The sequence below is a fragment of the Chelonoidis abingdonii genome, chromosome 2, assembly GCF_003597395.2.
Source record: "Chelonoidis abingdonii isolate Lonesome George chromosome 2, CheloAbing_2.0, whole genome shotgun sequence".
Classification (NCBI taxonomy): Eukaryota; Metazoa; Chordata; order Testudines; family Testudinidae; genus Chelonoidis; species Chelonoidis abingdonii.
In genome coordinates this window covers 84,060,343-84,087,127 of record NC_133770.1, presented here as the reverse complement: position 1 = coordinate 84,087,127, position 26,785 = coordinate 84,060,343, and the positions used below count along the sequence as shown (strand labels likewise).

General features: G+C 40.1%; 1 protein-coding gene and 1 long non-coding RNA gene across 2 annotated transcripts in view; one reads left to right on the top strand and one right to left on the bottom strand.

Annotated features, from left to right (window-relative positions):
* The window catches only part of NPHP3 (nephrocystin 3), a 51,247-nt gene that overhangs the window by 7,818 nt on the left and 16,644 nt on the right, over nt 1-26,785 (top strand). Inside the window, exons 5-23 of the mRNA XM_032805867.2 lie at nt 343-476; nt 739-899; nt 3,473-3,620; nt 4,721-4,795; nt 5,493-5,672; nt 8,697-8,800; nt 9,583-9,697; nt 10,556-10,699; nt 11,223-11,320; nt 11,726-11,828; nt 12,880-12,962; nt 15,443-15,581; nt 16,998-17,162; nt 18,425-18,522; nt 19,127-19,249; nt 19,947-20,136; nt 20,286-20,527; nt 23,672-23,747; nt 25,344-25,471. Coding sequence (XP_032661758.1) covers nt 343-476; nt 739-899; nt 3,473-3,620; nt 4,721-4,795; nt 5,493-5,672; nt 8,697-8,800; nt 9,583-9,697; nt 10,556-10,699; nt 11,223-11,320; nt 11,726-11,828; nt 12,880-12,962; nt 15,443-15,581; nt 16,998-17,162; nt 18,425-18,522; nt 19,127-19,249; nt 19,947-20,136; nt 20,286-20,527; nt 23,672-23,747; nt 25,344-25,471 — 2,506 coding nt within the window. The remainder of the gene's footprint in view (nt 1-342; nt 477-738; nt 900-3,472; nt 3,621-4,720; nt 4,796-5,492; nt 5,673-8,696; nt 8,801-9,582; nt 9,698-10,555; nt 10,700-11,222; nt 11,321-11,725; nt 11,829-12,879; nt 12,963-15,442; nt 15,582-16,997; nt 17,163-18,424; nt 18,523-19,126; nt 19,250-19,946; nt 20,137-20,285; nt 20,528-23,671; nt 23,748-25,343; nt 25,472-26,785) is intronic.
* Nucleotides 323-20,300, bottom strand: LOC142046332 (uncharacterized). Its single transcript, XR_012655239.1, has 3 exons — nt 20,251-20,300; nt 749-832; nt 323-401 (listed from the first exon to the last, which is right to left on the bottom strand). It is a non-coding gene; the product is annotated as an uncharacterized LOC142046332 (long non-coding RNA).

Here is a 26,785-nt window from a genome sequence, read left to right as displayed (position 1 = left end):
GGCATCTTTATTACTCCTGTTAGAGATTTAATTTTTTTGTACAGCAGCCATCAGCTTGGCTAAATTTCACAAACACTTATTTTAAAAGAAACATGATAATAGATATGTAATGTGAATATATTTAACATTCAGCTGTTATGTTTTGCTATGTTTTATAATTTTGCATATTATTTAAATCTAACTTTTAATTAAATCTGAAGTATTTTGTGATATATTAGTATGAAAGATACTCTATAAAATGAAGTTTATTATTTCCTCAGGGTGTGTTAGGAGAGCATTGATGCAAACTGTTATATGATGTAACAAGATAAGGAGACCTGTGTCTTTGTATATTGTTTGCAGGTGACTGGGATGCTGCGATTGCCAGTTTATTGCAGGTCACGCCACTGTTTTCCCACTCTCTGTGGAGTAACACAGTAAGGTGCTATCTCATTAATACAGATGAGACTCAGCCTGAAGTGGACATCTTCATTAGGGTGAGAACAGTGCAAAAGTTATGTTAGTTAATCATTAATTTAAGATTCTCTATTTTTCTCCTTTGATACTTGTTCATTGAAACTCTGTGGTAGTTCTTAAAAGGTTTAGGAGTCGGATCTTGATCCATTGAAATCAGTGGAAGTTTTGTTAAGGATTTCAGTGGAAGAAAGTTTATATTGAAAAGAAATTGGGTTTACTAATAGGTCCTTATTGAAATACGTAATTAATAATAAAGGTCAGTTTATTTAAATTTCCTTTCAGAACTACTCACCAAAACTTCAAAGAATATGTGAAACAATGGGGTACTTCTTTCAAGTTGTTCATTTTCCAGTAGAAAATGGAAATCATTTCCAGGCTGTGAGAAAATGGGAAATTGAGAAAAGTTCCTTAGTTATTTTGTTCATACATTTAACTTTGCCAAGGTAAGTTAATAGTTTTGCAGAGTGACAAAGCAAAGAGAAACTGATAATTTATGTACAACATGTAGCTTATTAACATGTATGCAGCGTTCCACGTACAGCATTTTTTAAGCTAGTTTCTTCTAACAAATCTTCTTTCAGACTTTAGATTTTCTAGCACAGACAGTTAAGAGAAAGCAGCTTCTTTCTGAGGTTTCCCTGTTCCTGTGGCTCTAGATTCTATTAAAATAAAACATAAAAGAGCCATCATAATGTGCAAATTTCTTGCTTTCCAAGAACAGCTTTTTGCTGTTTACAGTGATAGAATCGTAGAAATTAGAGATGGCATGTGTGAACATCCGCTGCATTTTTTATTTGCTTATCTGTCTATTCACCTGCCTATATTAGCTCTGCTTTATTTGGACGCATATTCTTTTTGTCTCCCTAAGTCACTTCTCAGTTAATTTCCTTGCTCTTCAGTGCAGTGTCCTGCCCTTGCCTGTCGTGATGTAATTGACTAAATCCATGATGTTTTATCACAGCTAGTAATGCAGTGCTTTTCACTTCGACAGTGGATAATTGGTCGTCTTACTAGAAGAAAAATAATTTCCTAAACCAAAAGTATTGAATTGAAGATAATGTTACAATTCAGTTGTGATTGTTTCTATTTTGCAGCTTGGACTTTTTTTCTTTTTGGCTGTATACCATGAAGGAGGAAGAAAAGAGGGATTAGAAGTGAAAATACTAAATAATGGGCATAGAGTCATCATTTTCAATATGTCCTTATACAGTTGGACAGCCGTTTTGATGATCTCTGTCAGGATATTGTCTGACCCATAATTTTTTATCAGCAAGGGGCCAGGAATAGTCTTAATTTTGGCCTTTTAATGAACTATGACATTACTCCATTAAGTGTCTGAAGTTTAGCTGCCTTTGGAGTTGAGCAAGGATTGAGGAAGAAAACTGGGAGATGAATAAATTGATTCATATAGAACTCTGTCAGCTTTGGTCAGGAAATTGGGATGAGGCTTCTCTAGCTTTTTGAGTCTGCTTAGAGAAAGAGCAACATATGGAACATCAGTCAGGAATGTGTCTCTCTCCTAAACCAAAAAAGGTACCTACAGTGTCTGTTGTTCTGTGCCATTGAACTGTCACACAAGGGGTTAGGTTTTGAATCCTGGCGATTTTCCTTTTGCCGTTTTGCTAGCACCCCTGTTTGGGTGTGGGACGTCTAGCCTATAGACTAAATATCTGACTAAAAAAGGGTTTTTTTGCTAATGGGCAAAAGGCTAATTAACAACTTGCTAATTGATAATACTGCTGACTATCTAATGCTAGCAGTGTGTGCAAAGAAGCAGGCTCACAGAGACACTACAGGGGTTCCATCTCGCTGGCACAGGTGGTAAAAAAGAACTGAGGGAAAATTGGGTCTGCTCTGCCCTTCATGTCCTTGGAGAAGTGCGGGGCAATGCAAAGATATTGAGAGCGTTTCAGGCCCTGCTGACATTGCTGGCCAAAAGAATCCAATCTTGCGTGCATGGGCCACATGTGCACCAAGAGTGGAATCCATGTGGACAATACATCTCAAAGAAGAATGGAGAGCTTCTTGACAACGAGGGCCAGCTCCAGGCACCAGTGCAGCAAGCAGGTGCTTGGGGCGGCCAACGGAGAGCGGCAGCACATCTGGCTCTTTGGCAGCAATTTGGCAGCAGGTCCCTCAGTCCCTCTCGAAGGGAAGGACCTGCCTCTGAATTGCCACCAAAGAATAATAAAGCCGTGGCGGGAGAGCTGCCGCTGAAGTGCCACTGATCACGGCTCCCCCTCCTCCACCCCGCCAGCCGCTTGAGGTGGCAAAAACACTGGAGCCGGCCCTGCTGACAATAATATTAATTTAAATAGTTTTTTTTGTACAAAAAGTGAGATTAAAATTATAATGCCTCATGTGAGGAAGATTACACTTATCTGCTAGTTTGTCTCCCTTGAGGCTGGCTCTGTATGTAGCATAATAGATTCACAAGGCAGAACTTTCCGGAATAAATATACATATTCCTTCTTACAAGTACAGTGCACTGTCCAGATTCAAAATGGGAGCATAATTTGTCCATTTTCATGAGCCTTAACTAAGATCCTGACCCTATTTCTAATAAGGACAAAGGGAGTTTTTCCTTTGACTTTAGGGAGCAGGATAGGACATTCAAATAATTGATGACAGTGTGTCAATACATTTGTTAATAATGACTTGTGACTCTGTTCTCATGTGTATGAAAAGCTAATGCAGAACTAGTACTTTTTAATCTGAGTACCAGTATGAGAGGGTTTGTAGAAAATAGACTTTTGAATTAAAAAAGCAATAATGTGTAAATCTGCTACTGAAAGAATCTTAATATCTACAGTCCAATTAGCAGCAAGAGAACTTTTCTCCATTTTCTTGGCCCAGACTTTGGATATCCTCTGTTTAAGTGTCTGGTTGCCTCCGTGGTAAAAGGCATGCTCTCTCAATTAGATTTTGCACTGAAACCCATCCTTAGAGCTTATGTTAATTGAACTGTGAACTGCAACAGTGTAATATAGTTCAAAATTGCTGATTTCCAATCTAGCTGTTTGCTGGAGGACTGTGAAGAAGCCTTATTGAAAAATCCTGAAGGAAAGCCCCGGCTGATTTACCGCAGAATAGAAGATGGCAAAGTCAGTTCAGACCCTGTGCAGCAGTTAACTGAGCAAGTTTGTTATGTGAACAAAGCAAAGGTACAACATGTAGAAGGTTGTTATGTTTCAGAGATTTGTTGTCCTCTTATTTTGTAGCATAAAACTTGTAACTTCAGATATGACAAGAAATTGCGTAACACATCCTTTGTTATGACATCTTTTTGTGAACAGGTGTATGGTGTTGAATTTTATGAAAGTGTAGATGTAAAAATTTGAGCACTGTGCCTGTACAGAAACTTGAACAAAGTTTTATTCTCAGCTGTACAGAGGGGTGCAAATGAGCAGAATTTGTCTCTAAATTTCTTACAGAATCCTTATGGAAAAAATCCTATAAGATTTAATAGAAAAGAACTGTTCTATATTATTTTAGATAATCTTCTGGGAAAAAACAACCCTCCTATAGAATTCTTTGGAATGATTTAAAAAAAAAAGGTGTGTATATATAAGGGGCATCCTCTGTTTAAATTCTATACTATACTGTAATTCCCATAGAATACTATTAAATTATTATATGCTAAATCCCTATTACATTGTACAGGACTTTCCAGTTAGAGAAATAGTCTAACCACATCATTAATGATGCATTTTCCTGTAGTGTTTTTTTGTATATCCTCAAAACAAAGGAACTCTGATTCAAAGTCCCCTCCTCCTACTGCCTGTGGGTTGACTACTCAAATAAGGAAATGGACAACAAACAATCCTCTAAAGCATACAAGGCATTCCAGGCTTTGCTTGAGTACACTCTCCTGGCAGCCATCTTCCCTTGGAAGCTGACCTCTTCTTACAGGCACCTGCATTAGCAATGAAACGCAGCTGCCTTAGTAAATCATTCTCCATATGTCGTCTCTTAACTTCTATGAGCCAAGAGGGGAATCCTCCTGGGTCCTAGCTCATTGTGAAGCCTTCCTTTCCACTCAAGGTATCTTTGAGGTGGAAGCATCTCAATTTTAAATTAAATTGTGTCTTACAGTGCCAGAGGGTAAGTCTCCAAAGTATTTTTCATTTTGAAAGGTGGCGAATGTTGGTCTGGAAAGAATATAAGCTTTGGATATATTTCATATCTACATGCCTCAGTAACTGCATCTGTGTTTAACAGTCAATCCCAGAGTTGCCTCATACTTTGTCATTAACTTTTTCAGCTCATTGATCACATGGGAGGAGTGGAAGAAGGAGCGTATGAAACTTATAATTGTGTGGAAAAGATCATTAAACAGGTAGAGTACATGATGCATGTATTCCACATGAGAAGCTACTTTGCACATTCCTGCTTACAATTCGAATGATAGACTCTGGGGCAGTGCCATCCGGGGCTTTACAAAATTGCCATATTGCCAATATTCTGCAAGCGCTGTAGTAAATCCACAGTCTATTTAATAATCTGTTTATATTCACTACAAATGAGTGATGTTTTGTCAAAATTCAAAGACCTCCATATGTTTCAGCATTGTTAATACCTGGAAGTAAAGAAAGCCACAACCGAATAAAATAGTTTAAGAACTATGCTACTGTAGGCAACCTCCATCATGGGAAAACTGAAAGCAGCTTCTTGAAATCTCAGTATAAAGTGTCACTAGGACTCATTTGGTCACATTCTCTGCTGGCGTAAATGGGCACAGATCCATTGACATGAATAGAATTCACTCATCTACCCCAGCGTTGTTGCCTAAAGCGGGAATGGATATAGTGCATAAAAACTGTCCTGTCCAGTGTGTGTCAGTATGGTATGCAGCCCATATTACATGGAATACATTTCATGCCACAAATGTAAATTCAAAATGACATGCAAGTGGTGCCCACTGCCTAGTTGAAAGAATGATAGCGTATACTTTTAAGGAGTAAGTAAGGGCAATGATAGCATATACTTTTAAGGAGTAAGTTACAATATTTCCATGTGATTTGTTTCTTACACAGGATATATTTGGCTGTGAAAGCACAGAAGTAGAAGGCAAGGATTTGGGTAATAAAGAGGAATCCACTGCACCCGAGGAGGAAGTTTTTGGAGATGTACTGTGGGATGCACATGATGAACAAGAACAGATGGAAGCTTTCCAGCAGGCTTCTAACTCGACGTGTGAACTAGGATTTGAGAAGGTAAGCAGATAGAAATGTCTGTTGATTAAGGGAAGTAACTGCGTCTGTTTCATGTGCAGCAGTGATGCTGTTGTATGGAAGGACCTATGTTTGAGAACAACCTTGGGGCTTTCACACCTTAGGCTAGAGTAGACCATATGTGTTCGAGAGATGACATATTTTGTTTCTGGAACAATGCCAGTTATGTCTGTCTTAAAGTGTCCTTGATGAAGAAATGGTCCTTGTTTCTCCATTGGAGGAAATGTTGCCGTGATAGCATGCCGTCTAGAAATAAGAGGTTCTCTTAGAAGGTGGGTAACACACCATACTTTGAAGCCTAAATGAAAGGCCTCAAACAGCTCTTTGAAGCAAACGAAAGCCCTGTCTCAGTACAGAGAATGAGGTCTGTTGGAATTGGATAATGAAAAGACTATCGTATAGTCCCACAATTTTAATGTATCTGAGTCTGTGTGAGAGAAAGACATAGTAACATTAAAAATAAAGGAGTACTGAAATGCTCAGTACTTCCTGGGCTGCCTCACCTGTAAGCCCTTGTAAAACTAGGAATGTCAAAAACAGATACACCTAGAAAGGATTGAATTAATATATCTAGAGCAGGGGTCGGCAGCCTTTCAGAAGTGGTATACCGAGTCTTCATTTATTCACTCTGATTTAAGGTTTCGCATGCCAGTAATACATTTTAATGTTTTTAGAAGATCTCTTTTCATAAGTCTATAATATATAACTAATCTGTTGTTGTAAGTAAAGTAAATAAGGTTTTTAAAATTTTTAGGAAGTTTCATTTAAAATTAAATTAAAATGCAGAGCCCGCCGGATCGGTGGCCAGGACCCGGGCAGTGAGAGTGCCACTGAAAATCAGCTCGCATGCCGCCTTTGGCACGCGTATCATAGGTTGCCTACCCCGATCTAGAGGAATCTGTGAAAAGTGCCTCTGGTGGGGAGTTATGTTGCTTTTTGAATAGGTCGGTGTGCTTTCATGCTGTGCTATGCTTCCTAGAGGAACTGGCTGACAATGTATGCTTGCGCCTCTTGGAGATGCAGCACGCACAAGCACAGCTCTGAGAAAGCAGGGCAAAGGTGGCTATAAGCCATCATTTTGTCCCTGGGATTTTGGGCTGATTGGGAACCAAAATGGCCCATGCTGTAATTTAGGAAGTTGAGGGGACTGCTCTAAATTACAGCAGTCCTCCCTGGACTGTCTTTGAACTGCTCTTCAACCTGGAGCTTCTCAAAATGGCTGTTGTACCATGCACTGTGATCGCACCCCGTTCCAGGACTCGCGAGCAGTCCTGTGTAAGCCCTGGTCTAGCCACAATTTTTGTATTGATTGAACTATTTCAGTTAAGGGTATAAATTTTCTACTGAAGTAGTTAAATCAATGTAACTTCGAGTTATAGCAGCAAAAAGGTGCCTTATACCAGCGTAGCTGTTCCTCCACCCTTTACACGAATAAGCGCTACCATTCACCTATAAATGCCGTCACACTAGGGGGTTACACCACTTTAACAACATATGGGAATAGTTAAAGTAGTATAATTTCTTTGTTAGTTACAACCTAAGTGAGCCGACAGCTGTGTGAGAGAAAGACATAGTAACATTAAAAATAAAGGAGTACTGAAATGCTCAGTACTTCCTGGGGTGCCTCACCTGTAAGCCCTTGTAAAACTAGGAGTGTCAAAACCAGATACACCTAAAAAGGATTGAATTAATGCAGTACCTGTACCGAGGGAACCCGGGCTCAGGGACTTTTATGGCTCCTCTACACTGCCACAGCAGCACTCAGGGGCTAGGCCGTAACGGGAGAGAATCTCTTCCATGAGGTTTTGCAATGCAAAAATGTAATGATAGGGATCAAATGTGAGGAGTTAGTCCTGGAAAACTGTCCATCTCCCACTGACAGATGTTGTGTCCCATACATTATTGGCAAACCTGACACCGTCTGCTGTGCTGCCTCCAATAGAGATGAAAGCTGGAACAGAGACAAGTTTGAATGCTGTTTTTTCCAGTAAATTTGATTAACTTTCTTTAGAAATGGAAATTAAAAAGTAAACACAGAGAGAATTCCTTTCCTTAGAATTGTAAGGACTGTGCTCTGCTATTCTTCATTCATAGTATTCTGTACTTCTGGCTCTATAAGAATTTGCAGCTTCTAAAAATAGCCAGTTCCATATGATCAAGTGACATGGAACATTAGAGCACTATCCTTTTGTCCTTGGCTATCTATCTTAGTCTTTTATGCGCCCCCGCCCCTTCAACATAGTGTCTGAGTGCCTGTATTTATCCTCACGACACTCTGTGTGGCAGTGCCATTATCCTCTTTTTAGAGATGGGTAACTGAGGCACAGAGAGGCTAAGTGACTTGCCCAGGGTCACACAGAAGTCTGTGATGCAGCAGGGAATTAAACCTAATGCACTAACCACTGTTCTCGGAGGTCTACATTCGAATTTGCCTTGTCACGCGTCAAAATGATTTTTTGTCTCACTCTAGTACATAATGAACATTTGCTTACCTCATAAAACCACAGCATAATAATTTAGTCCAGTTGATAATACATTCTCGTGAGACACAAGTCTGGAACACCACTGGGGTCTGGCACTCCAAGACTGCAGTACATTAAAAGAGGTGCAGGGGGAATTGCATGCCTTCTTGTAGTAGTCTTACTGTACCAGTGCCACTACTCAGTCACATTTATTAGTACTGCAAATTCATCCCAAACTAATTTTTAAAAATTATTTTCTGCTTTAAAACGTTTTATGGAAGAGGTATTAAATAGTAGTTTTTAGTGATTCTAGCACTTTCCATTCTTTCTTCCCCATTAAAAAAGCAACAGCAAAACCACTTTGTTTCTGTATCCGTATATTTTGTTTTACTCTCAGTCCCTTTGACTTTAATGGAACTAAACATTCTTAAAGTTGAGTGTGTGCTTAAATATTTGGAGGATGCGTTAATCAGTATATTAATTAATTCGTATATGTATTTTTTTAATACTGGAGCCATTGTAACTTAAATTGTTGTGTTTGCAGTATTATGAACGTCTAAATGATCTAGTGGCAGCACCAGCACCCATCCCACCTCTTCTTGTGTCTGGAGGACCAGGCTCTGGCAAATCTCTTCTCCTGTCAAAATGGTATTTTTAAAAATGGTGAATCTTTTTTAAAATTACACTTCAAACAAGAACAGCACAACACTGGATTGGTAGCAGGAGAAACCAGCATTAGAAAAATACTGAAGTTCGAAAAGCATCCTGTAAAGTCTAGTTCTGTTTTTAGTAACACTTGAATAGTTGTTCCCCTCTAGGCACCAGTTACAACCCACAGGGGACAGTGCCACGGAGAACCCCAAACCTCAACTCCTTCACAGGGGTCTGTACACTGTTCTGAGAATGAGGGTGGTGGTGGCTCCAAGAGAAAGTGTCACCTCCACTGAGTCACCCTGCTGAGGTAAATGGGAGGGAGGATCCAAATCCGGAAACATATTGCAGAAATGCATCTTGCAGTCTCTCATGATTTACAACAGAACCTGCTGCCATAAAATAAACTGACAGGATTCAGATTAGTAACACCTGAATGCAGATGCCATCGGGGAATTCATTACCGTCTCCTCCCCCCAAGGATCTCCTCTTTTTGATGTTTTATCTTTGTGTTCTGTGAATGTAGTGAGTATCTGAAAATCCCTCTAGTCCAATGGAGATCAAAAGTGAAAATTCTGAGGTAAAATATTTAATTATGGATGACTAATTGTCTGACTTATTTTATTATGTATATACTGCACATGCCAAGCTAAAATGTATAATTATATTTGACAAATCTACAATAATATTTATTGGAAATTAGAATATATTTGCAAAAATATGGGCTATTGGGAATGTGTGTGTGTGTGTTTTGGTGTTTTTTTTTTTTGTCCCATTAGGATTCAACAGCAACAGAAGCATTCACCAAACACACTAATTCTCTATCACTTTGTTGGGAGGCCGATGTCTGCCAGTTCAGAATCTGCACTAATAATTAAACGGCTTACTTTAAAGGTACTCTAGTTATTGTTTAGCACATATAGCATTATTCATTGTGTGTGTGTGTGCGCGCGCGTGTGTGTATGAATCTATTTAAAGTTCTTATGGCCTTGCTGTACCAAATCAGGGTGATACAGATGGTGATTGCCCCCATTTTGTTGAGTTGATCATATATCAGAAATAAATTAAAATATCCTCTCTGAGGCTTTTCATAATACATTGTCATCAATTATGATTCAGATGAAAAATATTGATGGTTTATAAAGAAAGCCACATAAGCTTCTTTTACTGTTTCCTGCCATGTGGCCAAGAAAAGAAGCAGGTGGCATCTGTTTTGTCTGTGCATTGAGAAACCTGAAGCTGCATTTGCCAGTTGACACCACACTGTAGTTAGACTATTGTTCTTCTATGTTAATTTGTTTTAGAAGTACATGTCTGATATGTGTGGAATAAATGAGAGGTCTGATTCTGCCAGGTTTTGAGCTCTCTTTATCTTTAGAAGAAATCACTCAGGGCTGCACAGGACTGAGCCCTTCAGAAAGATTAATTCAACTCTTTCCTGTGTTGTTAAAAGCCTACACATTTTTATTTATACATTTTCCACACTTATTCCTCAGATGGTCCCATGAGATTTTTAACGTCACGTTGTCCATCTAAAATTAAATATTTAAGAACTTCAAAAAACTTTCTCCTTTTAAAAAAATGTCTTGCTCCTTATATGCAGCGAAGGGAAAACAACTTTGTATGAACTTGTTTGAAATCAGCTCCCCAGGAGTGAATGATTTTATCTTCTGTCCACCTGTGTCTTTCTGTCCAACTCCCTTAAGCATTTCTTAAGATGCAATATTTTTATGCATGTTTATAATTTTGCAGCTCATGCAGCATTCTTGGTTAGTGTCACCTTTAACACTGGATCCAGCTAAGCTCTTGGAAGAATTTCCTCGTTGGTTGGAAAAACTTTCTGCTCGTCACCAAGGCAGCATTATCATAATTATTGACTCTATAGACCAAATACAGGTACATTTCCGACCTAGTTGGCCTTTACAAGTGCAAAATAAACTTGGAGTGATGTATCAGGCTAGTAGTGACAGTGAGACAGTAAAACAATAAATTTACTATGAGAGAGAAAATAAGTAGAAAATATTTTGCAGTTTTACTAGATGAATTAAATTGTCATTTGATTTATCTATAAAACTTGGTATTTCTGGAATTTGCCAGAGCACGTTGCCTTTTGATCTGTCTCATTGCATTATCTGCTGGGGGTGGATCCAAAATTATGGACTGATTTGTGGGTCAGGTCACGTATTCAATCTGTAGATGATGAGAGTCTACATGATACTATGCTAACTGCTTTACTTAAGTTGTCACCATGCTAGTGCACATAAAAAGGGGAGTTTGGCTCTATATAAGAAATGTGGTCCTGAACAATTTTAAGAGAATGGAAGCAATGAAGATTGTTTTCACTGGGCTGAACAGTTAGTGAGATAATAGTGATTTGTGGCTTTTGTTTTTAATTAATGTTCTGAAACTTGTTTTTAAGCAAGCTGAAAAACATATGAAATGGCTGATAGATCCCCTGCCAGTGAATGTAAGGGTGATTGTATCTGTGAATGTGGAAACATGTCCTCAGGCATGGAGGTATGTTGTTCTTTGGGGAGGTTTCAAAGTAGCCTGGGTTTGAATATACTTATTATACATATATATACACGTTGCAGAATAAAATCTGAATCTTATTTTTTACCCACTGAAGTCGGTGGGAATTTTGGATTTGGATTTTCCCCACTGAACATATTATAATGCATCTTAAATGTAGGCATGTGCACTTGCAGACTTCCAGTACTTTGATGTAGTCAGCCGTCTTAGGGCAAGTTTAAAGATACAAATGTGACTTTGTAGTATTAAAATCCTTTCATAGCAGAAGAATGTAGTTTCAGATTTCTGCACTAGTATCTGCTTTTTTTCCCCTTCAAGTAGTTAGGTCTCTTTTCTTTGGCATACTGTTTTGCTGGATTTTAGTGTAATTTTGTTCTCTCCCACTAAAAGGTTGTGGCCAACTCTTCATCTTGAGCCATTGAATTCTAAAGATGTGAAACGTCTCATTAGTGCAGAATGTAGCTGTGCAGATGTTAAACTGACCAAAGAACAGGTATGTCTGTTGTAATTCTGCTGAAAGTATTTCACTCTAGAGTCTAGTATAAATTTTTATAAAGATGTGGAAGAGTAAAACGAGCTGACAAAAGCTTATTTTTGTTAATGTTTCAATAGCCAGGAAAATGTGTTGTTTTTTTTTAGTTAACTCATAGCCATTTTACACAGAATTGGTGTAAATATTTTTATCTAGAGGCTGATAGCACCAAATTCAGATGGAATCATAGGCGCCAACTCTGTGGGTGCCCTGGGGCTTGAGCTCCCACGGGAAAAAACTTGTGGGTGCTCAGCACCCACCGGCAGTTCTCTGCCCTGTCCCAGCTTACCTCTGCCTCCTCCATGAGCGTGCTGCCACGCCATGCTTCTCCCCGCTTCCTCCCAGCGCTTGCGCCACAAAACAGCTGATTCACGGGGCAGGGAGTGGGGGGAGGAGGGGGAACACAGCACACTGTGGGAAGAGGCGGGGTTGGGCCAGGGATTTGGGGAAGGGATCCAATAGGGGCAGGGAGTGGGCAGAGTTAGGGCGGGGACTTTGGGGATGGGATTGGGATGTGAGCAGGGCCAGGGGCAGGGAAAGGGTGGAGTTGGGGCAGGGCCAGGAGCAGGGAAGAGGGCTGGGGGGCACGGGCACCCACTGGTGCCAGAGAAAGTTGGCACCTATGGATGGAATAGTATAAATTACTAGTAAAGGAACTATACTTTTACCCATCTTTCTGCAGATATGTCCTCCTGTTTTAGTATAATATGTATTTGCAGTAAAAATGCTTGGACATGTGCAAGGAAGCCATTTTGAATCCTATCCATGGAGCCTGACTCTAACAAGGTGCAGATCATCTCTTGAGATGATCTAGCCGTATTTGATCCTTAACTTGAAAGGAAGCCTCCACTTACATATATCCCACATCACGGAAAAACAGACAGTGTTTTTCACACTAGTCATGATGTGCTTTTTTAACATCCACAATCTGTATTTTAGTGTCAAATCCTTAACTCCTCAGAGTGCTTAATATTACATTGGCTTATAATGTTTCTTTAAACACTTTTCTTAGGAGAAGAAACTTGAGAAACACTGTCGTTCTGCCACAACTTGCAATGCTTTGTATGTCACTCTTTTGGGCAAAATGATTGCTTGGTAAGTTGAGATGGCCTGACATTATTGTGCGAGTCTGTGGATTTTAAAAATACAAATTGTTTTGTCAGCATATCAGAAAACGTTCAAGTGAAAAAGAATTATTCTTTGTTGAAATGAAACAGCTTTAGAAGAAGAAAATAGAAAATTATCTTCCCCATTTTTCTATAGAAAGAAAAGAAAGCAGCACTACACAGAATTAATGGTCTATCCCATTTTGATGCTAAATATTTAGGTACCCACTGAATCTGAATATAGTATATTATCCTCTCCCTGTTCTGAATCCAGGAACCAAATCCAGGTCTCTCTCCATCTTTTTGCTTCACTCTTCTTTTTGTAGCTGTCAGTCCCTTTATTCCCTTTTTAAATATTAATTGGGAAGTATTCCTTTTATATTGAGAGGTGCTTTGTCTGTGGGTGGATGTGCCTGATGCTTTGCATCCTAGACTGTGTCTACACTGCACTGCAGTGTGGACTATGGGAGTGTAAACTTCAGTGTGCACCATGAGAATGCTGCTGCTAGTATGAACTGAAAGGTAGCTAGTGCACATTAACGTATTCCTCTTCAAACAGGTCTATGTTAATGTGAACGAAGTACCTTTTAGTTTGCGCTAGCAGTGTCCACATGGGACAGTTACAGTGGAACACTTCACATCTACATAGTCCAAACTTTGAGGCCATGTAGATGAATCCATAAGATTTTAAGACCAGGGGAGCACCACTATGATCCTCCAGTCTGACCTCCTGCGTAATACAGGACATAAGATTTCACCCTGTAATTCCTGCAGGTAGAGAGGATTCATCCTCACTACTGTGTCAAAGAACATAACTGAGTACAGCAACTTGTGGCTGATCCAGCACATATCTTTTTAAAAGACCATCAGTCTCACTTTAGAGACTCCAAAGGAGGACATTTGTGATTGGTGGCTCACAATTGCTGCTTGTTCTTTATTATTTAAATATTTTATTTTTAGTTGCTTAGTTGCTACTGGAGACACACGTTATCAAATAACCAGGGGTGGCTCTAGACATTTCGCCGCCCCGAGCACGGCGGCATGCTGCGGGTGGAGCTCTGTTGGTCGCCCGTCCCGTGGCTCCCGCAGGCACACCTGCGGGAGGTCCACCGGAGCCGTGGGACCAGAGGACCCTCCGCAGGCATGCCTCTGAAGGCAACCTCCTGGTGACCGGCAGAGCGCCCCCCCGCAGCATGCTGCCCCAAGCACATGCTTGGCGTGCCTGGGCCTGAAGCTGCCCCTGCAAATAACAGTATTAATTTGGGAGCGGTTACAAGCTGGGAGGAGTTGCAAGTGCTTTGGAGGATAGGACTAAAATTCAAAATGATCTGGACAAACTGGAGAACTGGTCTGAAGTAAATAGGATGAAATTCAATAAGGACAGATGCAAAGTACTCCACTTAGGAAGGAACAATCAGTTGCACACATTCAAAATGGGAAATGACTGCCTAGGAAGAAGTACTGTGGAAAGAGATCTGGGGGTCATAGTGGATCACAAGCTAAATATGAGTCAACAGTGTAATGCTGTTGCAAAAAAAGCAAACATCATTCTGGGATGTATTAGCCAGGAGTATTGCAAGCAAGACACGAGAAGTAATTCTTCCACTCTGCTCCATGCTTATTAGGCCTCAGCTGGAGTGTTGTGTCCAGTTCTGATCGCCACCTTTCAGGAAAGATGTGGACAAATTGGAGAAAGTCCAGAGAGGAGCCACAAAAATGATTAATGGTCTAGAAAACATGATCTGTGAGGGAAGATTGAAAAAACTGGGTTTGTTTAGTCTGGAGAACAGAAGACTGAGAGGGGACATGCTAACAGTTTTCAAGTACATAAACGTTGTTACAAGGAGGAGGGAGAAAAATTGTTCTTAAACTCTGAGGATAGGAGAAGAAGCAATAGGCTTAAATTCCAGCAAGAGAGGTTTAGGTTGGACATTAGGAAAAACTTCCTAACTGTCAGAGTGGATAAGCACCTGGAATAAATTGCCTAGAGAGGTTGTGGAATCTCCATCATTGGGGATTTTTAAGAGCAGGTTGGACAAACACCTGTCAGAGATGGTCTAGATAATACTTAGTCCTGCCTTGAGTGCAGGGGACTGGACTAGATGACCTCTCAAGGGCCCTTCAAGTTCTATGATTCTATAAATAAAATAGCAGCATCTAGTTTTATGTTTCTGTCTCTTTATGTGATATAATCTTATTCTCATTCCGTTGCCTGCTTAAGTAAAGGTATTGCTGCTTTTTTTTTTTTTTTTATTACAAAAGGAAGACTCTTATGGAATATGTTGGTAGTTGTGTTCAGGTGTTAAATTATTTGGGTTCTAATCCTGCAAGATGCTGCACACCTCCTGAAGCCAGTAGGAGTTGAGGGCACATAGCACTTCACAAGATGAAGATCTTTAATAGCTTAAATGCACTTCGTGGTTGTCAAATTTAACATATTAAAAAAGCTAATCTTGTCCATTCGCCCAGTGCTGGAAGTGCAGGAAATATTGATGAAATCCTTCAAAAGTGTTTCCAGTGTCAAGATACAGTATCACTGTACGGACTTATTCTGAGATCAGTTCAGGAGTCCATGCTGAACGATAAAGACAAACACCTTATGAGAGAGGTAAGCAAACAATGCAATGGAAACTGTTGGAAGAAACATGTTCCCTTTCCTCTGGATGAGTTTCTGTGAATTAAATAAAAACAAAATATTTGAGGACTTTTCAGTAGTGTGAAATTGGCCTTTTTTTAAGTGCCAAATATATATAGCATTAGTTTGGACTGTGTCTGGTTCTGCACTTAACATATATAATCAAGCTATGCTCACTTAAACCAAGTAACCACAAATGTTTAGTTCTGTGATCAATTCCTTTCAGTCAAGAAAATGTCTAATACAAAATTCTCCCGTGTTGGATGAAACACTTCTTGAATTAGGAAATAATCATCTGTAACTTTTTTAGAAATTCTGAGGACATTTTAGAACTGGCAGCATGAGCCCTCCACCATATGTCACTCAAATTGAAGTCCCCATAATAACAGCTTTTTTTTCCTCTATACTTTATAGATAGGTGCTTAAGGAGCCAGTCATCCTGTTCTCTAGTATGATTTGGTGGTCTATAGTAGGCACTTAAGTAGTGCTCCATCTTGTTGCCCTTCTGTTAAGATATTGATCCACAAAATTCAAGAGCTAGTATCTAATGTTTGGGTTATTCTAAGAGGAAAAAAAAGTTAATAGCCAAATCCATCTCACTGAAGTTACATGAGGGACAAATTTGTCTCAGAACGTGAAAGAAGTAATACTTATAATTGTATTTGCAGGCAATTTTGGTTCATGTAGTTCTTATGAGATTATGATATTTATATTGTACTGAATAGCGTCTCGAACAACTTTAATCTCTGAAGTTCCCTTATTGCTTCAACAAAACACCTTTTGAAGGATAAAATATGTATTTAATTTGCTGTAGTAAAATGGAAATTGACAAATTTGTGTAACAGTCTTATATGGGAACCCCAAAGATGAATAATTTATCCTTTCTATAATGTTTCCAATCTAAATCGTCCCTATTTTTGAAACCAGTTACTGTATTAAAGGTAAAACTACATAAATATTTCTAGAATGCTTGGGTAACAATGTTCACTAGAGACATGGTTTTGTATATTTTTGGAAAGATTTCTGAAGTCACTGTCTTATAAGCCATGTTGGGCCCAGTATTGCGTTTATTTATTCCAGTATAAATCATTCAGTCATTCCACTGAAGCCAATAAGATTGACTCCAGATTGACACCAGTGTAACTTAGCAGAATTTTGCCTGAATTGTACATCCATAACTTGATCTTTAGGTGGAATTAATTTGTGAAGCATGTTTTCCACCCCACCCTTGGTAACTGTACTATGTACTTTGTGTACTAAATGTATCAAGGAAGCTTATATTATGTTTTAAAACCTGGCATTCAGTATTTGTCTTGGGATTCAATATACCTGAGTTACTCATTGAGCAGTTGTTAAACTTATGAAAGCATTAATGTTTTGGCTACACAGGTTCTCTGTGTCATCAGTGTTAGCCACAATGGAGTGAGTGAATCAGAGCTGATGGAACTTTATCCCGAACTATCCTGTGTCACGTTAGCCTCTCTAGTACACAGTCTGCACAAGATGTGTATGCTGACGTATGGCTGTGGTTTGCTGAAGTTTCAGCACCTCCAGGTAAGATTCCATACATTTAGACATATGCAAATAATACTCCACTAAATTAGAAATATTTCGCCAAACTCTGCTCTTAAATACATTGGTGTAACTCCAAGAGTAACTTTGAATCCACTTATGTTTCTCTAGATTTACAACAAGGTAAATCAAAGCAGTATGGCCCGCTGCCTTACCTTAGACACACAAGCTTACTATATAAATCTGTTTAATTTTTTATGTAATTGTCATTGACTTAGTCTACAAAGTGTTGTGGGTTTTTTTGTGCCTGCATTATTCTTGACTATTTGAATGGTTGCAAAGCCGTACTAAGTGTTCGTATTTTTTTCCCTGCTTGGAATAAAACATTCATTGCTCCAAGGTCCAGGACCAGTCCTTTATTAAGCCCGGGACCAGTGATAAAGAGCACTGCTAGTCTAAAGGACTAAAGCGGGAGATTCCCAAGTTGCCAGTTATGCATTAATTTCTAGCTCTGGTGGTTAACTAGATTGCCTTTAAACTACATAATTTTGTTTATATGCTTGTCTTCTCTCCCACTCTTTCTCCCTTCAGTTCTGATCTGATGTCAGTGTCTGCTACCTTGAGCATTCTTACCAGGATGATCAATGTTGTTCTCCATCAGCATTCAAAAGTTGCTTTCTCATTGATTGTTAACTCTAGTGGTCCTAGAAAATATTGTCTACTAAAAATCAAGTCAGAATTGAAGGGGAAAGGAGGAGGATAATTTTTAAGCAAGTGATAAATCTAAGAGCTTTAGCCTAATTTAGTACTTTGTTGGCATTCAACTATACTATAAACAATGTATAACTTCATTAGTTTCACAAAAAGTAAATATACATTATCAATTGTACCTCCATTATCTTCCCTTTTCCCTGCAAAGCCTGGGAGGCTATTTGAGAACAATGATGTTAGTGGCAACCAAAAGAGTTACAGTTTCCAAGGTCAAGGGGAACATGAAAGACCCAATGAAATTATTGTTACTGAGAAAAATAAATATCAGGCTTCCTCCTTTCCCCACACCCTCTCCCACAATATGATATATTTCCTCTTCTTAAATGCCTTGGGCTTTTGTAGCTTCTCTTAACTCATTTTTTAAAAATTGATTTGCTTTCAAGTTGAAGATCCCTTTAGCAAAAAAAAAAAAAAAAAAAGATTTAAAATTCCTCAGCACAAGATCCTTGTTTCCCTTTTGTGTCTTGTAGGGAGCCCCATGCATTATTAGTATGTAACAGACATATATTGATGACTATAACTCTCTCTTTCAGGCTTGGGAAACGGTGAGACTAGAATACATGGAAGAAGGTCAAAATAGTATTTCTACCTGCAGAGGAAAACTAATAGACTACTTCACCGTGCAGCTAAGGTATTTCAGAACTCCTCAGAACACAAGAAATGTTATAGTCTTTATAGCCATACTAATTTGCCAGGGAGGGGGGGACACAGAGGAAACACAGGTACTATAGGCTTGAGAACACAGGAGCAATGCGTGGTGGAGGAAACAATACCTTCCTCAGCTCTCATGGACCATTTGGGCACACAGCCTAGAAATTCAGGCTATGCACAGGGTACAGGGTTTGCCCTTTTTTAAAACATCTGTTTGCATGAAAACATGTCAGTAAATGAGGGTGTGCTGACCAGTCTAAGGATAACTTGGGGACATTTTGTTTTTGTATTACCCTGGGTTTCATGAGTTTTGTAGATCTGTTAATAATTTGTAATCTATAAAGAGTCAGACAGACATTGGATCTTTGATTCAAGTCGTAGTTAATAGTTTCATATTATAGACCTCCTTTTCACAAAAAGAGGGTGGGAAATTGCATACACAAGTCAGGTAATTGGTGATCTAAGAGGCTAACTGGTTGTTTGTCCATGTAGTTGTATGAATTACTATTTTCCAAATCAAGTCCTATAATTTTAAATGTTAAGAATGGAAAGGGATTTTATTTTGGTTGCTTTTCTTCCATTAGTCAAGGCAGAGTGACTTGGAGAAGTGCCGATGAACTTCCTTGGCTTTTTCAACAACAGGGCAACAAGCAGAAGCTACACAAGTGTCTCCTGAACCTCTTTGTATCTCAGAATCTTTACAAAAGGTAAGAGAGTAGCCAGGGCCTTCGTATGTATAAACATACTGAAATGGTTTAGTGTTAAGATAAAGGCATGAAATAAAGTGTCTTTACTGTTTTGTTTAAAAAATAAATAATAGAAATGATAAAATGCACAAATATGGGGAGGAATTTAACGAGGCCAGTATGTAACTCTATAGCAGGGACTGAAAGCTGGCTGAAGGGTACTAACCAAAAAGGTAGTGAGAAATAGCGAAGTATAAAGTTATATGGCAAGATCTAGTGAGGTACCGCTTATGGGATACGCTGCCTGGCTGGCTGGTTGCAAAGCATCCAAGGCATGAGAACCAGTGCTGTTCCATTGCAGCTGATCCCTTTTGTGCACCTCGGTATATCCTGGTGTAGCGTGAACCCTGCTCGTGGGTGCTCTGAACATGGTAGTGTGTAGGTGCACCAGGGGCAGGGCAGTGAATCCCTTGTCATGCAGAGACCCTGTGTCCTTCCATGCTTCACAGTTGGGAGACCAATAAGGTGCTGCATAGTCATTCTGACTGCTGGACTACAGTAGCCTTCACAGAGCTGCTTTGCAGCCACTTGCAGCATGAGGGAAAATTCCTGACATGCATATTCCCCCTTCCTTGCACCCTGCCATCCAACTGGTTCTGAGCACGGAGATTTGGTGTTCTGTATTTCTTAGTACTTCTTACTTTTCTTGTTAAAACAGGGGGCATTTTGCAGAATTACTGAGTTACTGGCAACTTGTTGGAAAAGATAAGAGTTCAATGGCAGCAGAGTATTTTGACTCTCTAAAGCAATATGAGAAAAGCTGTGAGGGAGAGGAAAGTATGATCCGTCTGGCTGATCTTTATGAAACTCTGGGACGATTCTTAAAAGATCTAGGCCTTCTCAGCCAGGTAAGTGCATCTAGTAACCAAAGGGAATACCGTGTAACAGCAAGCAAGCAAAAAATTTAAGCATGTGCTTGATAAGATGTTTTGTGTTGCAGTGTTTTTTGTACATTATCTTACCTGCTCTAGTCACATTCTCAACTTCTTTATTACAGGCAGTTGCTCCTCTGCAGCGTTCTCTGGAAATTCGGGAGACTGCACTGGATCCAGATCACCCCAGGGTAGCACAATCCCTCCATCAGTTAGCAGGAGTATATGTGCAGTGGAAAAAGTTTGGAAATGCTGAGCAGTTATATAAGCAGGCTCTGGAAATCTCTGAAAATGCTTATGGAGCTGAACATCCCAGGGTTGCTCGTGAACTGGATGCACTTGCAACGTTATACCAGAAACAGAACAAGTAAGATTAATAGTAGTGGTGATTTTCTGGATTTGTCATAACATGCAAGTCTTTTGAGGTTGTTACATTGTCTATTTGTTTCTACCATTACACATTTTAATAGATTTAACTTCCTTTTGATGCATGTGCAGAACTGCTATTAATATTAATGAGAACTATGTGTTTGTTTCAAGAAGAGGAGTCTAGAAAAAGATTAGTAAACATATTTGTGCATTATTCAAATATATAGTTATAACAAATAATTGTTTTTAAAAATGCCCTTCTATTGGTACAGTTGTCACCCTTGCAAAATAGTTGTGAATACTTACCAGCCCAAACACAGGAGGTAGGTGGTCTCATTATTTATTATTAATTATTATTTATTTATTAAGAGCAGCAGCATCTACTCACTTATCTTTACCTGGTGACTGATGATAACAGGGAAAAATATCTTAAGGAGATTTTTCTTTTCTATCAAAAACAAATTACTAGCCCCAGGCAAATGTGTAGGTAGAATTTACAAGTCCGGTTGCAGATTTCTATGGGTTTTCCAAAAGATAAATGTATCCAAATCCTACTTGTTTTATTTTAACACCATGTCTATGGAGTAGGGAAGTTTTACATATGAGCAAAATGATTTACCCTTAATACTTAATGCACATGTATTAAGTGACCTTTCCAATGTGACAGTAAGTCTCTGGCGGAGCCAAGAACAAAACCCAGATCTCCTTAGTCCTAATCCAATGCCTTAAGGACAAGAACATCCTTCTTCTCCAGCACATACTTCAATATACTGAAGATATCCTGACACTTCTTATGAGGCAAATCCTTTCCCAATGCTCATTGCAAGTAGGCTAGTGATACTGCTGAGGGGAGAAGGGGAAGGAGTCCTCCCCCAGGAAATGTACTTCGGTGTAACACTCATTCAAAAAGTTCCTTGGTACAGTTTGTACTGTTGACTCTGCAGATCAAGCTCCTGTACTTGCATGTAATTCTAGAGGAAACTGCCAAAATTCTCCTCTTCCTTCCTCTGCAAACTGCTCCCCAACCAAATCATGGAAAACCAAGACTCTGAGTCCTTACCGTCTCAGTTGCAGAACGCACTCTAGATTTGTGTTCAAACTCACTCCTCTTTCTTGGGGATTTTCTTTTAAGGGCAGTGGCAATAACATAATAGTTCAGCCTAAGTTTCTCCTTCAAACTAGGAAGTTTCTAGCATTGGCCTTAGAGTTTTTGTATTACTCGCCAATTCTCTCTATGCAGAAAGCAGCTTGCATCTGTTTACATTTGGGGTGGCATTAAGACATGCTGTCTACAACTAGTCAGCATTTCTATACAGGATTCCAACACCTGATAAGAGGGAGGGGTAACAGAATAATCTTGCTAACCTGTTAATACCCCTAACGCAATCATAAGCATTTTGCATACTTCCATCTTTGACAAAATGCGTGATCCTTTCATGTATTTATACCTGCTCCTGTATTTTCCACTTCATGCATCTGATGAAGTGGGTTCTAGCCCATGAAAACTTAGGCCCATATAAATGTATTAGTCTCTGAGGGTATGGCTACACTTGCAGCTGTGCAGCGCTGGGAGTTACAGCTGTCTTCGTACAGCTGTGTAGGGAAAGCCCTGCAGTGTGGCCACACTGACAGCTACCAGCGCTGCAGTGTGGCCACATTTGCAGCATTTGTAGCGCTGTTGGGAGTGGCTGAACAGGCATTCTGGTACCTCCGAATACCTCTGGTGGCCAATTACAGCGCTTTTGGTGGCCACACTGGCAGAGCAGCGCTGCACACAGCTTGTCAATAAGTAGATAGGTAAGGGTTAATTTTCTTTTACCTGTTAAAGGGTGAACAAAGGAACCATAACACCTGACCAGAGGACCAATCAGAGAACGGATTTTTTAAAAGTCAGGGGCGGGTATGTGTAACCTGTGTCTTTGTTGTTTCTCCCGGCTATCGAGGGAAACAGCATTTCCTGCTAACTCCTATTTCATTTCTTAAATGTCTCTACAAAGTGTGAGTACAAAGGCAACAAGGCAAATAGGCTGTTCAGTATGCTTTGTGTTGTTTTATTGGGTGTTGTTACCTGTGCTGGACTGGTTGATTGGGCTATACTTTTAAATCAGAACTGGTTATTTCAGATTGTTCTTACTAAGCAGAGCCTGTATTGATGGCTCTTAATGCAGTATATTGTTTTGTATTTTTTTCTTTTTTAATAAAAGTTCTTGTTTAAAACTTGTGGGAGTTTCTTTTCCTAGTGAGGCAAAGGGATAGAAATTTTCTGTACAGTATCTGTCTTCCTCAATGGGAAGACAGAGAGGGGGGAGGGAAGCATTACATTCTGTGTTGACTTTCCTATTGTCCCAGGGCGGGAACAGGGGCTACGAGGAAAAGAGAGAAAGAATCAACCTGTTCTCTTTTGTGTTTTGAGCGTTTTCTCTAGTTACTGCTACGAGACAGGGAGGGGGGAATCTCCTGGTGTTTAGCTGTGAACTATGCTTTGAATGCATGGCTTCTGGGGGAGGTAAATAGCTCCTTGGTTTTGCAGTGCAAGGGTTAAGTATAGGCATCGCCCAGGCTCACCAAGGAAAGGGGGGGGAAGCTGGGGGATGAGGATAGGGAGACCGGGGTTCTTGGTCTTGGGGGGTTTCTCCAGGGAAAGTCTGGGGGGACCAGAGCGAGGCAGGCGCTGTATTCCTGTCTGGTGGCAGCGAGATAAGATCCAAGCTGGGTATAAGCTTGGGGGAGGTTCACAGTAAACACTCAGATGTTGAACTCTAAGTCCAGATTTGAGACAGACGTTTACCACACCAGCGCTGCGGTCATTATACCCCAGGCAGAGCAGGAGTACAGCCAGCGCTGCAGCCAGGGAGATGCAGCACTGTATGTGCCTTGCAAGTGTGGATGGTGAGTAAGGTGCAGCGCTGTAAACCCACCACCAGCGCTGCAACTCTCCAGTGTAGCCAAGCCGTAAGTGCCACTAGGACTCCTCGTTGTTTTTGCTGATACAGGCTAACATGGCTACCGCTCTGAAACTTGATAGGTGACTTTCAGGGGGATTTGTGCTCTTAAGTCACTTAGGTGGCATTTTGAAAATCTAACCCAAAATGTATACTGTTGCCATGTATGGTGTTCTAACATTTTAAATAACTGTTTTCAGATATGAACAAGCTGAACAGCTGAGGAAAAAATCCTTTAAAATGCGACAAAAAGCAGCAAGGCGGAAAGGCAATTTGGTAAAGATTTGATACTTAATCAAAATGGGGGCTAGCTGTGGCTTTGTTGAATGGATGATGAAGTGTCTTTGAGGAGGTGTTCTAAAAATCTGATGCTTAAGTGCTTTTGATAATTGAAAGTTTGCCATCTTAACAACTTTAGGAGCAGCATTGGTGTCTGCTCTTTCAACCTCACTGGAAATAAAGGTGGATAAGTACAACTGGAATATAGTGGTGAGCGATGGAAAATAAATAAGTGGATATAGAAATCCTCCAAATATCAGACTTTGGGGATTCAAATTTCATGCTGAGACTATATGTTGTTGAAAGGAAACTAGAGAAATTACTCTGTAGGAGGTAACTGAGGACCTAATTCTACAACACTACTGTGCATAGTGCCTACTACCATAGATAACAATGTCACAATGGTGACAATGCCAGTAAGCAGTATACTTGATAGTGGTTTAAGGATGAAGCCCTAAGAGTGTGCTTCCTTTTTATGGCACTTCAGTGATTTAGATAATGGCATAGAGAGTACACTTATAAAATCTGCGGATGATAGCAAGCTGGGAGGGGTTGCAAGTGCTTTGGAGGATAGGATTAAAATTCAAAATGATCTGGACAAACTGGAGAAATGACATGAAGCAAATAGGATGAATTTCAGTAAGGACAAATGCAAAGTACTCCCCTTAGGAAGGTACAATCAGTTATACACATACAAAATGGGAAATGACTGCCTAGGAAGAAATACTGCGGAAAGGGAACTGGGGGTCAAAGTGGACCATGAACTAAATATGAGTCAACAGTGTAACGCTGTTGCAAAAAAAAGCAAAACATCATTCTGGGATGTATTAGCAGGAGTGTTGTAAGCAAGACACGAGAAGTAATTCTTCCACTCTACTCCCGCTGATTAGGCCTCAACTGGAGTATTGTGTCCAGTTCTGGCACCACAATTTCAGGAAAGATGTGGACAAATTGGAGAAAAGTCCAGAGAAGAGCAACAAAAAATGATTAAAGTCTAGAAACACATGACCTATGAGGGAAGATTGAAAAAATTGGGTTTGTTTAGTCTGGAGAAGAGAAGACTGAGAGGGACATAACAGTTTTCAAGTACATAAAAGGTTTTACAAGGAGGAGGGAGAAAATTGTTTCTTCTTAACCTCTGAGGATAGGAGAAGCAGCAATGGGCTTAAATTGCAGCAAAGGGAGGTTTAGGTTGAACATTAGGCAAAACTTCCCATAACTGTCAGGGTGGTTAAGTACTGGAATAAATTGCCTAGGGAGGTTGTGGAATCTCCATCATAGGAGATTTTTATGAGCAGGTTAGACAAACACCTGTCAGAAATGGTCTAGATAATACTTAGTCCTGCCTTGACTAGATGATCTCTCCATGTCCCTTCCAGTCCTGTGATTTCATGGAGGCATACTGGGTGTAATTCACCCCCATGCAGAGACCAACAAAAGGCCTATGCAACCATTAATTCTCAAAATAGGGCTTACATGGGGTCTATTTGGCGCAAAGGCCTTGTGCTGTCCTTCTGCACTGGAGTGAATTTCAGTTGTAGATATTAAACTTTTGATGCTGATGGACTTTCATTACCTTGTGCTTTGCTTTAGTTTGGATTTGCTCTTCTACGTCAACGAGCCTTGCAGCTGGAAGAGCTCACGTTAGGCAAAGACACACCAGATAATGCTCGAACCCTCAATGAGCTTGGAGTTCTCTATTATCTGCAGAATAATCTTGAGTAAGTAATGTTTATGTCACACAGTCATAGATTCCCTCTCTCTTTTTCTTATATCTAATGACACACATTATATGGAACCACATGAAAAATTCCCAGTGATAAGTCCAAATGCTCTCAAATACTAAACAGTGCAATTTCCAATTTCTTTTATTTTTCTATTATGAAATTCACTCATAGTATCTGAAGTCTGCTGTACAGTGAGTGTCATGGGCATCTGGATATTTAACCCATCACTGCATTTCCTATTTTAGAACTGATGTACTACTACATTAAATTTAACTATCACTAGTTGTAAATATAGGGGATTGTGACAAGTCCTCTGCCCGCCCCTCTTCCTGGGGCCTACTGGTTGCCCCAGTAAAGCTCAGAGAAGCTAGTTATGCAGCACCCCTGGCTTTATTTACACAGTGTTCTCCCACTGCCAGTGTTATGCTATGTACAGAGCTTGCAGGCCTGATAATCTCCTCTCCTAAACAAAGTCTGCCCTCAGCCTGGAGACTGACCTTCTTCTGGCCACCAGCCAGCCTTTATAGCCCTTGAATCCCCAGGACCGCAGGTGCAGCTAATTCTGAAGGCCCGGAACTAGGCTTCTCCCCAGCCCCAATCTATTTCCCCTGATTGCGGTTGGCTGAGCAGGGGCTAATTAGGTGCCTTTGCACCAGCACCAAGCTACAGGGATATTTTATGTCCTCTCTGCCATGGTTCTCTTACATCAGACTCTCTTATAAAATTCTAACAGCAAGTTTTTTTTTTTTCTTTTATAGCATTCAAAATGCCAGTCCTTCAAGGAAAGTAATGAATTGTACATATATATTATAGATGAGATCCTTGTCCCTACTCTGGTTCCTTTAGGATGTGCAAAAGGGCCAGAGTAGCGTAAAGAGGCACCAAAAGCCACATAACTGGCCAGGAGAGAATTCCCCTAGCACAAGAAAGGCAGAAGTCATCTATGAAACTGTCTCCTAAGGACCACCTCACAAGGCCCAGTTCAGAGGCTGTGATGCGTCAGGGCCACAGCCCTGCAAGCTCAGCCCACAGGGAAACCTGCAGATGTTCTTTAACGTAGCCCCCCTCTCCGCCCCCGAGCTGTGTAAGTTACATTGAGATTCTCTCAGATACCTGAAGCAGCCCTGAAATGGGAGAATGCCTTAAAGCCACCTTAACGCCTTTTTTTGCTGTGCCTCTTAGAAGTGCAACACAGAATTTCCCCTCAAGTCTTTAAGTCCTTTTAGAGAGAGATATATATATTTGTATCTGAATGTGAGGATCTTAGTGGCAGAATAAAGAAGTTAAAATATGTTGTGCTTTAGAGTG